A 16,870-nucleotide genomic window follows, 5' to 3' on the forward strand; every position below is an offset into this window, starting at 1 on the left:
CTCCCGGGTGGCCTCTGCCATTGCCCGGGCACCGGTCTCCTTCCCGCCCTCAGCAGCCTGCCAGGCCCCCCTCTGGCTCTGCTTCTCCGAGCATCCCTAAAACCTGAGGGTGGGGCCGTGGGAGCAGTCGAGCTCCCTTGGAAGAAGCCCTTCCTCCCTCCCAACACTCTCTGCAGCTCTTTCCATTTGCCCATGTGCTGGCGGCCACCTCCCACCCCTTCCCGCTGCTCTTGCTGCCCCCGGCCTCCAGCGAGGGCTGTTCCTGGCTGCCGGCTGGGCTCCTGCCCCTTCAGTCCTGCCAGTGATGACGCCACATGTCTGCCCCCAACAGATCACTTCCGTCAAGTTTTCAGTCCCTGATCTGGGGACTAAAGCCCCTGGAAAGAGCCTCTCATCCGGCTTGACGAGCTCTCTAGCGGTGAGGTCAGCGCTGAGCTGTAAAGCGCTTCCCCCTTTTCATTTCAGAGTCCTTTTGGTTGGAAGCGTCTGCGAGCCCTCACAGAAGGGCACCTCTGCGCTCGACTTCCCTTCCCTCCTGCTCCTTCAGGTGGGTGTTTCCTCCTCAGCCACAACCTCCTGGCTTTCTGTTATCCGGGGGCGAGGGGAGGCGGGCATGGGAAGGCAGTGGGCAGGGGGAAGAGGAGATACTCCCTTGCCCTTGGCAAACGTGGGTCGGTCCAGTCCTGTGTCAGCAGAGTCCTCAGCAGCCCGCGGCCGAGACCTGGAGCCAGGGTGATCGGGGTGAGGCCTCAGAGGGACGGGCTTGCAGATGCCCAGGCCAGGACCCCAGGGGGCCATCCAGCATGGTGAGGTTTCTTATCCAGCTCCCAACTCCTTTCTCTTTCCTGCCCTCCACGGTCTCTGCCTGTCACTCCTGGCACTGCCAGCTCTCAGGCCATATGTGCCTGGGACTCTTCTCCACCTCTGGACTCTGGTCCTGGGCCCTGGCTTCTTGGTAGCAGCGCATAACCCCAAGCAGGGCTGAGTTGTCTCTCAGCTCACCTGAAATTGTCCTGTTCACTCTGGGCCTCTGGCTGCCGGGTCCAGCCTTCTGTCAGGCCTAACCCAGTGCCTGGGGTCCCACCCCCGGGCCAGGAGCCTTCCTGCCATCACTCTGTTGCAGGAAGGCACAGTTGCCCGGCTGTGGTGTCGTGTTTTTTCAATTCCCTTGCATCATCACATCTCCAGTGGGCCCAGATGATGCTGAATACTTGTTGGACTGATCTGACTGATTTCCCTCCACCCTCACATTTAATTTCTCTTTTTTCCGCCAAATCCACCGGATGTTTGGTTGCTGGATGACACAGACTCTGTAGCAACATCACGATGACTGGGAATTGCATCATCTCAGCTGACCTGGGGTCAAGCCACAAGCATCCTAGACAGTTTCTTTTCTTGCCCCACAATGGTATTGGGCCTCTGGGATCCCTGCCCACTTCTGGGATGTGGGTGACACTCCAGGAGCCTGGAGTCAGCCTGGACTTAATATGGGCTATAAGAACAGTGTTGACAACCCCAAAGGCACTCTCTTTTATTTTTAGTTGTTTTACAGTTATGAAGTGTTTTATGTATACAGATGAGCATATAAAACAGAAAATAGTGTTTTAGTAGTAGTAATAAGACACTGTATACCTACCACTCAGAGAAATGGAATATGGTTGCTGCATAATGCCTCTGCATGCCCTCCCCAATCTTACTCCCTCAAAAGTTTCTGTTAATCATTCCTTTGTTCCTTTTTTTTTTTTAAGTGTTTCTCTCTCTGTCTCTGCATGTGTATACATATAAACATTATTGTTTAACAAGTATCAACCTAGCTGTGATAGGGATGGGCAACAGGGTCACTATTATTACTTTAAAGTTCCCAGGAAAAGAAGAGCTGAAAGAGAAAGTTAGGGGATCCAATACATCTGCCTGTGATCAGGGCCCCTCTGCCCCTGCAGGACTGACAATACCTGTCCTTATCTGTCCAGCTTCCTTTGTTTGGCTTGAAGCTCTTGGTGAGATTTTTCTTTTTGCAAAATTAAGCATTTGTTTTGTGCACTTCGTAATTATAGTTGCTAGAAAACCTCAATGTTTGGGCTTCTCTGGGCCTCATTTGTATAACAAGTGATAATAATAGTACTTGCCTCATTGCGGTGAGATGAAGATGGACTGAAATAAGACCCTACCAGGCATTGATGTGTCAAACCTCAGCTCAGATTGAGAGCCTAGCCATTGGAAAGAAAGAAGCTTGGAGCTTCCCAAGGGCCCCAGGAAGCTACCTCTCTCACCTCAGTGGGAGGACGTAGCACCAGGGTAGGAGGGGGTAGGGTGCTTGTCCCCTCACCACTGGCTTTCTCTCTTGTTCTTCTTCTGTCCTGAGGGACCCTCCTGCCCTGGAGCCAAGGCACTTAAACCTGTAGCAACCCATGCGAGGACTCAGGTAACACTGGGAGGCAGCAGGGTCTGAAACCATTTCAGGGAGGCAGGAGGGACCCCAGAAGCAGCTCTGAGCTGCCAGCAGTGGGGACCAGAGGCAGCAGGTGAAGCCAAGGCCCCAGTTTGCCCAAGCAAGGGAAGACCTGTCAGCAGCTTCCTGAGAAGGATCTCCCAAAGCTATATATTTTGTTCCTTCTATCTCTTTCCCCCTTTTCTTCAAGAGCGAACTCCATCTCTAGATAATGCCTATTTATAAAAGCCATCTCTGAAAACAAAATTAGTTCACTGTATATGACTCACATTACTCAGAAGGATGTTCAGAACGATGTGTTGAATTTATATTGAAAAAAAAGAGAGAGAAAAAGACTGATGAATTTGGTACCAGGACCGCAGGGACACAAATCCTGTCCATCCTGAGCAGGAGGGCGGCGAGGAGCTGGCACGACAGGGTCTGATTTGGGCATGTAATCCATCCTCTTCCCCTCGCCCTGAAGGAAAGAGGGGCCGAGGGTTTCCCTCTGCGTTGGAGGCTGTTGGAGGACCCTCGTCCCTCCTGGAGGGGACACTAGGCAAGAGAGGCCTCTGACCTGCGGCGGGTCCACTGCTGAGGTGGAGCTGAGGCCAGGGGTGGGCGTATGTTCATTCGCATAATCCTTCCTCACACCCGGTGAAGAAAAACACATTCTTCAGATGAGGACAGTGGGGTGCAGAGAGGCTGAACATCTCACGCAAAGTAGCCCAGCCCGTAGGCAGCAGGCGCAGCCTCTGTTCCCTGGCACCTCGGTTCCAGGCCACGCCGTGAGCATCACTGCAGCACCTCCCCCCCCATCCCACCCCCACAGATTTGCTCCGAACTGGGTTAGGAGCCCGCCTTCTGCTCGTGGCCAGCAGAGTGTCAGGAGGGTGAGCTGGGGACCGAGAGCCACGAAGGGAGGGCACCGAAGAATCCTGCTCCGGCCTGGGCCCCGGGGAGCTGCCCAGCTTTGCTGAGCTCCTGGTGGAAGGGCCGCCAGCCGGCCCTGGCACTGTCTCACCCCTGCCCGCTGTCCTCGCAGGGATGGAGGCGATGGCAGCCGGCGCTTCCTTACCTGACCCCGGCGACTTGGACCGGCACGTGCCCCGGATCTGCGGTGTGTGCGGAGACCGAGCCACCGGCTTCCATTTCAACGCTATGACCTGCGAAGGCTGCAAAGGCTTCTTCAGGTAAGTCCTCCGCAAGGGTGAGGGGGAGGAGAGGAACGGGGTTTCCCAGGAAGAGACCCTGCGTTTTCCGTGTCTCCTTCCCTACCAGGCCCGGGCACACGCCAGCTCTCACAGCCCCCGGGGGGCGATAGGGTCTCGAGGCTATCTTCTTCCTCCTCTGCCCTCAGCTCCTGCTCATTCTCTGACCCCCTCAGAAACTGCTTTCCTGAGGTGGCATGTAGGTCCCCATCCTTCCATTACCCCTTGACCCGCAGCCCCCTGCACCGACCCACGTGTCTGTCCTCCCGGAGCAAACCTCCTACCAGTTGGTGATCACAGCTTCCTAATCCAAGAGACCGGCATGGCCTCGGGGAGGCCCAAGAACTTGGCCTCAGAGCTTGCCCTCTCCCCCCCCCCGCCCCATCCAAATCAAACCATTCCCTGGAACAAGGGAAACTGCATCCCTGGTTGGACCTGCATAGTTGATCTGTGCCCAGATCTGCATCCATGGCTTGCTTGTCCCGGGTTGGAAAGCCAACCTCAGAATGCCCAGGAAGCGCAGGCGTTCCTGTTTGGTCAGGGCCAGTTCCTCTATGAGCAGCTTCCTCTCTTCTCATGCGAGCCCAGCACTACCAATGCCAACAGTATGGGAAAGTACTAGAAAGGCTAGACAAAGGCTGTTCCCATCCAGAACCAGGGAGGGAGCATAGGGAAGTGATGAATTGCAGGATGGGATTGTGAACCATGAGAAATTAGCATTTGGCATATTTTGGAGAGAGAGAAAGAGAGAGAGAGAGAGAGAGGGAGAGAGAAGCCTGCAAGAAGGTGACCAAAAAAGAACTTCTGTATAATAGTCTTGTTGGAGGTGAGTAAAACTAAGGGCAAGGCTTTAGCCATCAAAGAGAGGAAAGAGTCAATCAAGTCCAGAACAAGGACTCCTATTTCCCTGAACGGGCATCGAGGGCAGAGTGAATCAGAGGCCTCAGGATGTCTGGGGTGCTCCCCTCCAGCTCGGGGACCCCTGGGCTCTATATATACAGGCTCCCGACTCACCTGCCCTCTGTCTCGGGAGCTGGCAGGCCTGCAGTTTCACTGCCTCGAGCAACCGCTGGGCCGCGGGCAGGGTTTCTGTGGGTGCTAACTGCCTGTGCGGCCTGGCACTGGTTACTTACTCAGCTTCCCAGCAGGCTGCTCCCCAGCTCGGGGAACCAGACCGGCAGCGTCGCTGGTTCCAGGTCCTGTTGCCATGTCTCTTGCTCCTCTGGCCTGAAGCCCGTGCTTTCTGCAGGGTGGGCCTTCCCGAGCCCAGGCCTTGTGTCCCAGGTGCCACCTGGACCCTTTGCTGCCAGGGCCTGGGGATGGGGGAGCTGCCTTCAGAGTGGAAACGGAGAAGGAGTCTGTGTGCTCGCATCAGGGCCTGCTTCGCATCTTAAAACCAGGCAGAAACGTGTGGGCTATAGTGCTACCGTGCCGTTAATTAATTGTCTGTCTTTGCTCGAATCTCTTGACTTCTCTATGTTTCAGTTACCCCAACTAACCACATGGGTGTATAAATACCCGACCCCTCTAGTATATGGAATAAACTGAGGATTAATGAAATAACGTATACCAAGGTGTTTTGAGAAACAAAGCACAATAGAAATATATACATATTTGAGCCTGATGGGTCAATACTGATGTCCTTTGTGGAACCCTGCCCTAATAAACAAAAGTCTCTCCAGCCATCCACCCTCCTTTTGTTTTCGCTTTCACACACTGCCTCCCAGATTTTAATGAGCATCTACAATCCGAGCATCAGACTAGGAGCTGGGAACATGGAGACCCAGACAAAGGTCATATCTCATCAATCTGTGACCCAAACGTCTCCAACTGCTCTCAGGGCTGTTTGGTTGATTCATGGACCCCACCCCAAATCCCCTCTCTTTCCAGGTCACCACCCACTGGGGTTCTGCTCTGAGAGATGGGACTCTTAGGTGGCTGCTTATTGGATTATGACATGTGGGAGTTCCTCACTAGAGTAGCTCCGACCCCTGTGCACCTGGGCTTGCGGCCCTCAGACACACCACTAGGCGGTGAATCCTTGGGACAGACCCATTAGGCATCCGGGTGGAGGGAGGACAGGAGATGCCAAATGGGCAGGGACGGCAGGTTTGCACATCCAGGGCACCACGGACCAACAGTGTGGCTTGCTGCACGTGGGCACATTGTGCTACTGTAACCCAGCCTCAGCCCCTCTCTCTGAGACGCCTCAGAGTTCTGCTGCTGGCTGATGGCCACAACGCCCGCCTGCAAGGCCTGGCATTACCGGCAGCAGGCTGCTCTTATCTTGTTACCCTGTCCTCGGTCTACCTTATATCTTTACTATCTCTGCCTTGATGACTGAGCCAGGCTGCACTTTCTGAAGAGCCAACATCTCTGTTGTTTGCCTTGAATTTTGTTTTATAAATACACACCCAAACGCACACACGCATGCACGCACCGTTGATCTTCATTGTTTGTGGAGTCCGTATCTGCAAACTTGACTACCTGCTAAAATTTACTTGTAATCCCCAAATCAATACTTGCGGCACTTTTGTGCTCATTTGTGGACACGTGCAGAGTGGAGAAAAATTCGAGTCTCCCGATGCACACGTTCCCAGCTGAGGCCACGCAAGACGTCCTGCCTCTGCTTCAGCTCTCACGCTGTAAACAAGTGTGTTTTTCTTGGTCTATTTAGTGCCACCCTTTTTGCATTTTTGTACCTGATGGTGATTTCACTGTTCAAGATGGCACCCAAGCCTGGTGCTGAAATTCTGTCAAGTGTTCCTAAGCACAGGAAAGCCACAAGCTGCCTTACAGAGAAAAGACGTGTTACACAAGCTTTGTTCAGACGTGGGCTATAGTGGCTGTGAGTTCAATGTTAATTCATCAACAATATGTATTAAATGAGGTGCCTTTAAACAGACAACACACATGAAACAAAGTTATGTACTGATGGATTGATGAAAACGTTGTGACCAGAGGCTCTCAGGAACCTAACCCATATTCTGTTAGGAGCGATGGTTCAATATTTGCTGATGGTTCAATATTTGCTTGATATAACATAACTACCTTGAATAACAAGAATAGACTGTCTATATGTAATTTCTTCTCTTCTTTCCCCCCCTTCCCCTACTTCTCCTCCTTTGCTTCATCCAAATTCTGTTTGATACTCTTCCACTTTAGTCTATTTCAAATAGTTGTTCGAGAATTCCATTGTCACTTATGTCTGTTTGTGAAATCCTGATCCTGGGAAGGAAGGCCTCTGTCAGTGGGAGGTACTTCTCTGTGTCGGGTACCACATCCTTGAGAACATAAAGATTACACAAGTCCTTGCTCTCAAGGAGCTCACTCAACCCTACAGTAGCAGTTCTCAAGGCAAGAGCATTACTTTGGTGTTGAGTCACTGGCTATTTTCTAAGCCCTGGGGTATAAGCCCATTTGACCATTTAGTGTTTGATTGACTTCTAAGTCAAGCTAAGCCGCTCTAGAAGCTAGAGCTCTGGTCATCCCAGCAGGTCCAAAACTCATAATCAAACCAAAGTGTGATTATGGGGGTTGGTCAGTTCTATTGATCCATGGTCAGGAATTAGAGACTATCGCCGGCCAGTTACTCTTGCAAGCTATTTCATGTTGTTTCTGCTTCTTGCTCCTCTGGAATACATGTACTTCCTCAGAGAAAGATTTCCAGTGTGAATAAAAGGTTGGCATGGGCAGGTTTCTAGATGGTTATATGTCTTGGTAATAGGTTAACAACCAGAGCACAAGCAAGAGCCATAGGAGGAAAATATGTAAGCCCACTACAAAGCATGTATATATACACACACATGCACATACATATATATATAGTGATGATCTGTGGATGTGGATGAATCTCTGGTCATGAATGGCTTTGTCCAGATTTTGATATAAGGGAAAGGTGTAAAGGACAGAGAAGAAAAGTCAGAAAGACCCTTTTGATGAAGAGAATGAAGAATACTGGCGATGTTTAAGAGGTGGACTTGGAAGGCAAGGTTGAGAAACAGATCACTGCTTGCCTCTGTATGTCGTCTCCCTCCTCCTCATCAGGACACCGTGAAGCTGACATGTGCAGCAAGCGCCAAGCCAACAAAGACGGTGTAGAGAAATGCCTTCTTGTTTGTGAGCCCCAAGGTTCTCAGGGACCTTGTTAATGACGGGCCTTGGGGGGCACAGGCTGGTGAGGATCCAGGTACATGAGGAGGGTTCTGGCTTTCAGGAAGTTCATCCTGACAATATTTGCAGGAGCTGTGCTGTGAAGGGAGCAGAGCAACGGGGCAGGTGTCCAGCGACTCAAAGTGCTTAAAGGCAGTAGAGTAAATAGAGAGGGGAGGAGTGGCCGCTTGGGGCATTCTGTGGGCACAAGTGAATGAGTCACCAAGAGGTTGGTGTTGCTGGAGAGAACTTTGTCCAGGCCAGCTTGGCATCTGGCCTCTCTCCATAGCTGCTCAAAGATGTGAACGGAAGAGAATGAGGGGGTCAGCTACGGATCAGCCAAGAGTGATGTTTGGAAGCTTGTGGGGAGGAGGCCAGAATAGTTGGAGAGGGAACACCACTGGAGGTGTCAAGAAAGGCAGCTACGTGGACATGAGGAAGAGGGTACATTTCTTTCTGGTCAGTGTTTCATTTCCTTAGGAAGCCAGCACTCTCCTCAGGGCTCACTGGTGTGAATTCCCTCTCGACACACGCTGGGAATCCTCTCCGTGCGATGGCAGTAGAGGTGCCAGTGGAGAGGATGGCCATATGTTATCCCCTACTTCCAACCTGCCCATCTCAGATCCTGCCTCAATCCCAGTGGCTTCTCTGTCCTACAGAAGTCCTTCAAACAGCCCCTGCTTCCTGCTCATGGACTCTGGGGGGCATACTTTTGACGGCTTCTCTGGCTTGGATTGAGATATGGTGGATTCATGATAAGGACCATATTATGTAAGAATATCAGAGGCTTTGGAATCAAACAGATCTTGATTCTAATCTCAGCTTTTACACTTTTTAGCTGTGTGACATTAAGCAAATTATTTAACTTTCCATTGCCTTTTTGTACCACCTGTAAAATAGGGATAATACCTATCCTAAAAGGTTGTTGAGAGCGTTGGAGAGAATATGTAAAGCACTGGCAGAGAAGGCTCTCAGTAAGTGGTACCTATTATCATTGTCCCTTTGTAGTGTCTGAGTTTCTGAGAACAGACAGTCCTTTCCTCTCCTCTATCATGGACCCTGGAACATGAGTGACTTTATGTGTCAGCAAGGGTCTTTGATTAAAGGTCCCCGAACAGGAGTTAAATATCAGGTGTGAGAAAGAAAGGGCTGGTCCGGGGGCTCTAGAGACCTTCACGTCAGTCAAGGACTCTGTGAGACCGGTTGGTGCTCAGAGAAACTGGACATTGGTCGCTGTAACTCACACAAGGGCTGTGGGTCTAGACATCAGGAGCAACAAAACATGAAACAACGGTACGTTTCAAGTTTCTCTGCCTGCAGAGCCCCACACCAGGCACTCCAGGCGTTGGTGTGAGATGTGCTCTCTGCTTCCAGGGTCTCGGATTCTCACTGCTTTCTTCAGCCACCCTTCAGCACTCCCTCCCACTGCCCCTCCCTGCCAGCTTCTCTCCCTTCCCTTTATTTAGTGCTTACTTTGTACCAGGTCCTGCTTCCTTTATTTAATCCTTACAGCAACCCCCTCTGTAGGGTTGTTTGCATTTTACAGATGTGGAAACTGAGGCATGGGGAGATTAAGTAACTTAACCCAAGGTTGTGCATTAGAGTTTAAACCCAAACAGATCCATCTAACCAAAGTCTGTGTTTCATTTAAATTTTTAAAATAGCTATAAAGGGTGGGGTTTTTTGTTTTTGTTTTTTGTCTGGTTAAGTAATGCCTGTGAATGGTTTTTTTAAAAAGATGTAGACAGTTCAAAAGGGAACATAAGTGAAAAATAAGTCTCCTTCTCAACCCAATTCTCAGGTCCCTACCCACAGGATGAATTCCTGGAAGTGGCTTTACTGTGTGAAAGGCTCTGTGCGCTTTATATATTGGTAGATACAGGCATACCTCATTTTATTGTGCTTTGTTTTATTGCACTTTGCAGACACTGTGTTTTTTGCAAATTGAAGGTTTGTGGCAACCCTGCATTGTCAGATGATAATTAACAGTTTTTAATGATAAAGTATATTTTAATTAAAGTGTATTCATTGTTTTTGTAGATGTAATGCTACTACACACTTAATAGATCACAATATAGTGTAAACATAACTTTTATATGCACTGGGAAACCAAGAATTTGCGTGACACGCTTTATTGCGATATTGGCTTTATTGCGGTGGTCTGGAACCAAACCTGCGATGTCGCAATGTATGCCTGTATTGCCAAATGGCCCTCCAAAAAAGAGGCCTGTGCTCTTTACCAGTGCTAACCTACCTCCCCTTAAAGTTGGTTTTTCTTTTTTAACCCACCTGCTGAGAACCCCTTGATGTCACCACACACAAATGTGCCCAGTGGGTCTCATTATCAGACCACACAGGCAGGCCTTTCATATCAGGAGCTCTGTAAGACATCTGCATCCAGACTGGGCTCTGGGATTTCTGTGACACTAGAGCTGCAGTGGAGACAAAGCTCAGAGCTAGTATTTGGCCCCAGTTTGGGGTTTTACAAGGTGTGTCTCTGCTGTCAGGTGTTACCTACTGCAAAAGGACCCTCCTGTCCCAGGCCCGAGACCCTGACCCCAGGCGCTTGATGCTTTTGTGAGCTGCTTGTCTCATGTTTTGATGAATTGGTCTCTGGTGCAAGAATCCGTCAATGTCCTTTCTCACCCTGGCTTTCTAGAAACTGCGTCTATATTTAGCCTGGTTGCACCACCCCTACCCCCCCTTCCTGAGCTGGGGTATAATTTCCAACCATCCAGAGAATGACAGGGTCCAGGCTGAGAGCACTGCTGAGGAAATGGGCTCCCTTGGAAACCCAAGGCTCTTGTTTCTCAAAACCAAACCAGCTCCCAGGCAATTAGTGTTAGGAGGAAGGCAGGGCAGGGCGTGGATCTTCGGGACAAAGCAAAGAGCCAGGCCAGTCTGGCTGCCCTAAGTCCTCATGGGCAGAGGCTTGCTGACAACCACATGTGTGCAAGTGCCCTTAGAAGGCGGGAGAACAGGGAAGAACTGGGCCTCAGAGACCAGGGAAACTGTGTCCTGCCAAACAGCCATGCTGGGCCAGGCAAGCCAGAAAGGCTGGCTCCAGAACCCAGGCTCCGGGAAGGGCCTGGGCCTGCCTGCTGGAGTTGGTGAGAGAGCTTTCCCCGCCCCAAAGGCCGACCCCACAGCCCAGAGCGTGATGACGTTGTTCGTGATGTGCAGCCTCCGTCTGCCCAGCCACGAGCCCGCGCCTTGCCTCTGATTCTGTCTGTCGAGGAGCCACGGAAGAGCTGCTTACTGTATGCTTTCATAATAATAACTTCCGAGCTCCATATGTTTATAGGCTGCTTTCTGCTTTGCTCAAATAATGTGCAGACACGGTACAAGGTTGGTGGGCTTCAGGACAAGGTGTGGCAACGGGTGAAAAACACAGGCTGCATTCTTACCCCCCGTCTGAGCCCTGCTGTGAGCCTGGCCAATAGAATTTTTAACATCTTTCTTCCTCCCTCCCTCCCTTTCTCCTTTCCTTCCTTCCTTCCTTCCCTCTCTGTCTCTCTCCCCCTCCCTCTCCCTCCCTCCCTCCTTCCCTCCCTCCTTCCCTCCCCCTTCCACCACCTCCTTTCTCTCCCTCCCTCCTTCCCTCCCTCCTTCCCTCCCCCTTCCACCACCTCCTTTCTCTCCGTCCCTCCCTCCTTGTCATGGTCTTGGTCCTCTTCCTCCTCCTCTTTCAATCTCAATCCTGTTGGGCTTCGTACTCCTAATATAAGGTTGAAAGCAAGGACACTGGTCCCCCTCCCCCAGTATTTTCTTTTAACACAGCTCTGCGTCCTCTGGACTCCTACCCCAGCCTCTCTGGAGTCCACTGCTGCTGTCAGGCCAAGTTGGGCTGAGCAGCTACCTTCCACTCTCCTGTGTGTGGAAGCCTGGGTTAGGCTTCAGATTTACAACATGAGAAAGATAAAAGAAAGAGAGCGAAGTTTCAAAATCTTTTTCCAAGCAAATGTGTAGTTGGGGGAGGTGCCCACTGGTGAGGGGCAGGGGCAGGCCCTGTAGAGTCTGAGGAAGGAGAGACGGGCCTCGAAAGGACGCTGGGGCCCCCTCCCTCCTGGGGCCTCGGGAAGCTCTCAGCCCCCAGCGCAGGGATGTGAGAGGCTTTGGCTCATGTGTCTAGAGGTGCCGTGGTGTGTGTTCTTCTTGGTGCCCGCGGCCCTAGAGAATGAACAGGGTGACCTCTGAGCCAGACAAGACAGTGGGTAAGAGGACAGAGAAGCCCCTCAGCTCAGCCCCCAGGCACAATGCCTGGTTGTTAAAAAAAAAAAAAAAAAGGAAATGAGAGTTTGCTCTAATTAGAAACTTCTGGTCCTTGAGTAGGTTTAGAGAAGTATGGGCATTCTGGGGCCTGAGCATTTGTGGTAACAGGTGGCGCCTCAAGAACCACCAAGTGGGAAGGAGAGAAAGGAGTAAAAGGGGAGCCAATCTCATGTCCTGGAACATAGCAATGTGCCCTGTGGTGATGACAGTATCTCATTTCAGGTTAACCAAGGTGCTTCCATGTTCTTCTGTCCCTCTGGGAAGCTGCGGTAAACGTATGGAAACGCAAGGAGAAAGGCTTTCCGTTTCCATAGGCAAGAGCCTGGGATACAGTCTCTCCCTGGAGAGTCACTGCAGGGGCAGGACATGGCCTTCAGTGGGCTGGACCGGGGGCTAAACCACCCGAATAGCCAGCACTCCTCCACCTCCCCGTATTGCCCAGTCTGCTGGTGACCCCTTGGGTATGAGGGTTGTGATGGGAGGGTACCAGGGCCGAGGTCCAAAGCCAACAGCACCTGCTTCCCAGACCACTGGGTGTCCTTTGCCTTGAGCTGTGCTCAAGGGCCAGCTGCCTGAAGCCGTTCGCCTGTGGGCTCAGCTTCATCGAGCTCCTTGAGTTTCTGGGTATGAAACAGTATGTCCAATCCAGGAAGCTAAAAGCTGAGCCTCACATTCCTAAGGTCCCAACTTGGGAGCCTCAAGTAAGTCTCTTCACCTCAGGGGTCCTATCCATAAAATGAGGGGTGCCCTAAGGGTCTTAGAGTCTGACTACCTATGACTTCCTGTTCCTCTAGTCTCTTCTCCCCTCTCCCACGGGTCAAGTTGGTTTGGTCCCCATATGTCCATGTCAACTGATGAACGTGTTTGTCCTAAATCCGTATGTGTTCTAGTGAATGTGAACAATAAGTCATTTTTCGCCAAAAACATAACTAGTTTATGACATCTGGAGAAGACGATATCGGTAGCTCATCTCCAGGAGAGGGAAAGGGTTGAGCCTGGACCTTGGCTTCTAAGGCTGGGGCATCTCCACAGCTCCTTGGAACATGCTGCTGCTCGCAGAGAAAGTGATTCTGCCACCATCTTTCCCCAGCTAAATCCTGGCACCTGTCCTGGGGCAGAAAGAGTGGGGCCTCCCCTTGCTGGGGCTGGGGAGAGTGAGAGGAACCTCCAGGATACAGATGCTGAGAAGCGTCTGGGGAGCGGTCCTTTATGCAGCCTCATGAACGTCCCATGTGCTGTGGCTGGGAGCAGGGGAGAAAGCCGGAATTAGGAAAATGAGCCTTTGGGCTTGCACGCGTGCCTGTGCGCACACACACACACACGTGCGCACGTGCGCACACACACACACAAATTTACATAGGCTGCGGGGTGGAGCGGGGTGTTCCAGCTAAGAGCTAAGAGCTCCTCGGTAGTTTTCTGTTCTTACGGAACTCTTAACTTCCTCTACCTTTCGGAAAGCCAAGGCCAAACCTCAAGGCACCCACCTGCTCATCTGGCTGCTTCTCTTTCTGGACAGGTTGTCTGGATGTCTGAAGCTATGGTTTGGGCCCTTTCTCCCTTCTCTGTGCACCTGTGCACACGTCTGTCCCTGAACCGGGGATGCTCTAGTCACAGACCTCTGACTCTAGAAGACTTAAAGCTGAGACCAGCTTCATCACCTCTCGTGATGGCACTAAACACTAAAGGCAGTGAGGGCAACGCTGCAGATTTCAGTATGAAAATTTTTTTTTGCTAGCTAATTCACTCATATTTCCTGTGTAATAAAAAGGGAGGAGGAGAGTACTGTAAAGGTAAGTAAAACCAATGATGGGGGCAGAATAGGAAATGACTGGGCTGGGCCGTCATCCTCTTTGGGAGACATAGAGCCCCGGGCGGGGCGGCGGGAGGTGGGGGGGATTGGCAGGTCTCCTGATCACAGCCCTCTCAGGCCACTCTCCCACAGGCAGGGCCAAGGGGCTGGGAAGTAGGTGACCCAGACGAGGGTCTGTGCTGTCTCCGCAGACGGAGCATGAAGCGGAAGGCACTGTTCACCTGTCCCTTCAATGGAGACTGCCGCATCACCAAGGACAACCGCCGCCACTGCCAGGCCTGCCGGCTCAAGCGCTGTGTGGACATCGGCATGATGAAGGAATGTGAGTTTCAGGGGCGGGGCGAGGGCGGGGTCAGGGGGAAGGTGGATGCTGTTTACGCAGGTTTGGCCAGCAATGTCCTCTTGCCCTTCCTCTGTAGCTGCCGGCATTTGGGGCCTGAGTCGGGAGTGCGGGCATGGGTGGGACCAGCAGCATCAGGCAGGGCGGCTGGAACTCCAAGGGCAAAGGCCCAAGGAGTCCTGCCAGCCTTTTTAGGATCCGTGTGTGTGTGTCCCGAGGCCCAGGAAGGGCCCCTCCTGTGCGAGGCCTGTGAGGAGGGACAGGCAGGGCACTGCCTTCATGAGCCCCCCCAGGTTTGTCTTCCTCTAAGACGTCATCGCCATTCTTACAGCAGCCTCTTTCCAGGACCTTCGGGGAAAGGATGAGGCTCAAGGACCCCAGGGTTCTTTGGACTTTGGGAGAGAGGGCTGCTGTGAGTGGGGAGGGGCAGGAGTGAAGGGGAGGAGAAATACTCAGCGCCTGGCTGTCATGGGGGTTCTGTCCCGCCCTAGCCTTCCAGCCACTCTGGCCCAGTGAGCAGAGCCGAGGGCTGGTGTCCAGGACTAGGTGGAAAGATCCTGTAAGGGGAAGCCCTAGACTCCAGGAGGACCCTCTAGATCCAGATTGAAAAAGAGGAGCGATCCTCTAGGACTTCCTTTCCAGCACTGGCATTGCAGAAGAGGACCAATGTGGCAGGTTAACATGTTCTGACCCACTGTTAAAAACAACCCTTGGGGACTTCTCTGGTGGTCCAGTGGTTAAGACTCCGTGCTTCCAATGCAGGGGGCGCGGGTTGGATCCTTGGTCGGGAACTAAGATCCCACATGCTGTGTGGCGTGGCCAAAACAAAACAAAACTAAACTAAACTAAAAATAACCCCTGGACTTTGCATCTGAGCTCTAGTGCCAGTTACTTGGTAACCAGAGTAACCATTGAATTCAGTAGACCCTGGGAAGGGCTGGCCAGGCCCTCCCTGGGCTGGAAGCAAGGGCACTGGGCTGGCCTGGTCATGGGTGCCCTCTGCACACTATTCCCTGCTCTGTGCCTTTTGCTTATCCCCGTCTGTGAACTGTACCCTGATCCCTTCCAGGCCCTGGGATGGGGGCCGTGCCCTGCTAAGCTGTGGGCCTGAGGAGGCTCAGGAGGGACATTCAGATACAGCCACCCCTGGAGGCCCTCCCGGCCATAGGGCCAATTCTGGGGGGTGGGGGGTGGGCGTTGGAGAGGTTAGGTACAGGGGAGATGTGTCTGGAACAAGGAAAAAGCTACAGGACAGGGCTGAGGGGATGGGAAATTTCTTCCTTGATGGGAAAAAATGCTGTGTTTTTGGGAAACAGAGGCCAAGTGGCGGCCCCAGTGAGGCCTCCTTGGGCCTTGACAGGCTCCCTTCTGGTGGGCCACGGCCCCTCACTCCTGATACCAGCTCCCCAGCCAACACCAGCAGCCCTGGAAGAAGCTTCCAGGCCATCGTTCCTCCTCACCCCCATGGGGGCATGCAGGCCTGGGCACGCTGATCACTCCTAGCCCGGGTCCCCTGCCCCGCCCAACTCCTGTTTATCCTGGAGTCACGGAGGCTCAAGGCCTGGGTGCCTCGTGGAGCTTCTCGCACGTTGGCTTAGTGCAGCCTGCTCTGTTCAAGGTGCTAGGCTGGACGTAAACAGGAAGCAGCGTGTGCCGCCCCTGCCCCTGCCACTGCCCCTGCCCCCTCCGAGCACACAGCCTCCACAGGGCAGGGGGCCATGGTTCTAAGGCTCCAGCCAACCAAGAATGGCCCAGAGTTACACCTGAAATTCAGTAAGGCTCTGCCACAGGAGTTCTGGTCAGGGCCAGCCTCACTGATGTCCCAGAAGTGCCTCTCTTATGTCTCAGGAGAAAAGAGATGTTCCATCCGCTTAGAACAGGAAGCACACTTAGAAATCATCTGAGACCCAGAAAGGCAAAAATATTAATACCAGGATTGGAGTCAGAAAGCGTGTTGGGACTAGAATCCAACTCTTTGTCCCCTCCTAGATCACTCCTGGTCCCCGTGGAGAGCACTGCATCCACCGTGATGAACAGGCCTTGAGTGTTTCAGGGTGCTCCCACCCCAGGAACACCACGTGGTGGGGGGCCGGCAATCCAGAAGCGGATGCCCAGCCCCTGGTCAGCTTTGTGCCTCAGCCACCCCAATCTCAGCCTCAGTCCCTCGGACGGAGCCCCGTGCCCCCCTCCTGCTCTATGCCCAGGGCAGCCCTGTGCCCACCACTCTCGCCATGCTAGTGCAGGGAGCTGTGCTGAGTTAGGGATGGGCTGGTAGAGCTGCGCTTTTGGGGTCTGGGCCCCAGAGCTCCATTTGTAATAGAAATGTTGGGCCAACGCTAGGCTTATTCTTTCCACTACCCCAAAGGGAAGGTCCTCCAGGAAGAGCTCTATTTCTTGCCTCAGGTTAGCCAAGCTTTGGGGGGCCTGGATCTCCCCAGCTCAAGTCCCTAGGAGAGCTGCTTATTTATCACCCAGGCTGGCTGTCATCCCCAAGGCCTAGCCTCCTAGAGACAATTGAGTGTCAACATTAGTAAAACCACGGGGCACCCCAGAGCTTCCTTTTTAAAAATTTATTTATTTATTTATTTATTTTTGGCTGTGTTTGGTCTTCGTTTCTGCGCAAGGGCTTTCTCTAGTTGCGGCAAGCGGGGGCCACT

At 52.5% G+C, this 16,870-nt stretch overlaps 1 protein-coding gene across 3 annotated transcripts in view; it reads left to right on the top strand.

The window, feature by feature from the left end:
* VDR (vitamin D receptor) overlaps window positions 1-16,870 on the top strand; it is a 55,308-nt gene that overhangs the window by 19,990 nt on the left and 18,448 nt on the right. For 2 of the 3 annotated variants that reach the window (XM_007179249.2, XM_057556720.1), the window contains 3 exons: window positions 466-547; window positions 3,474-3,621; window positions 14,065-14,195. In XM_007179249.2, coding sequence (XP_007179311.1) covers window positions 3,476-3,621; window positions 14,065-14,195 — 277 coding nt within the window. In that variant the 5' untranslated portion in view covers window positions 466-547; window positions 3,474-3,475. The remainder of the gene's footprint in view (window positions 1-465; window positions 548-3,473; window positions 3,622-14,064; window positions 14,196-16,870) is intronic. The other variant, XM_057556721.1, reaches the window with a different exon arrangement.

The sequence above is a fragment of the Balaenoptera acutorostrata genome, chromosome 11 (genome assembly GCF_949987535.1).
Source record: "Balaenoptera acutorostrata chromosome 11, mBalAcu1.1, whole genome shotgun sequence".
Lineage (NCBI taxonomy): Eukaryota > Metazoa > Chordata > Mammalia > Artiodactyla > Balaenopteridae > Balaenoptera > Balaenoptera acutorostrata.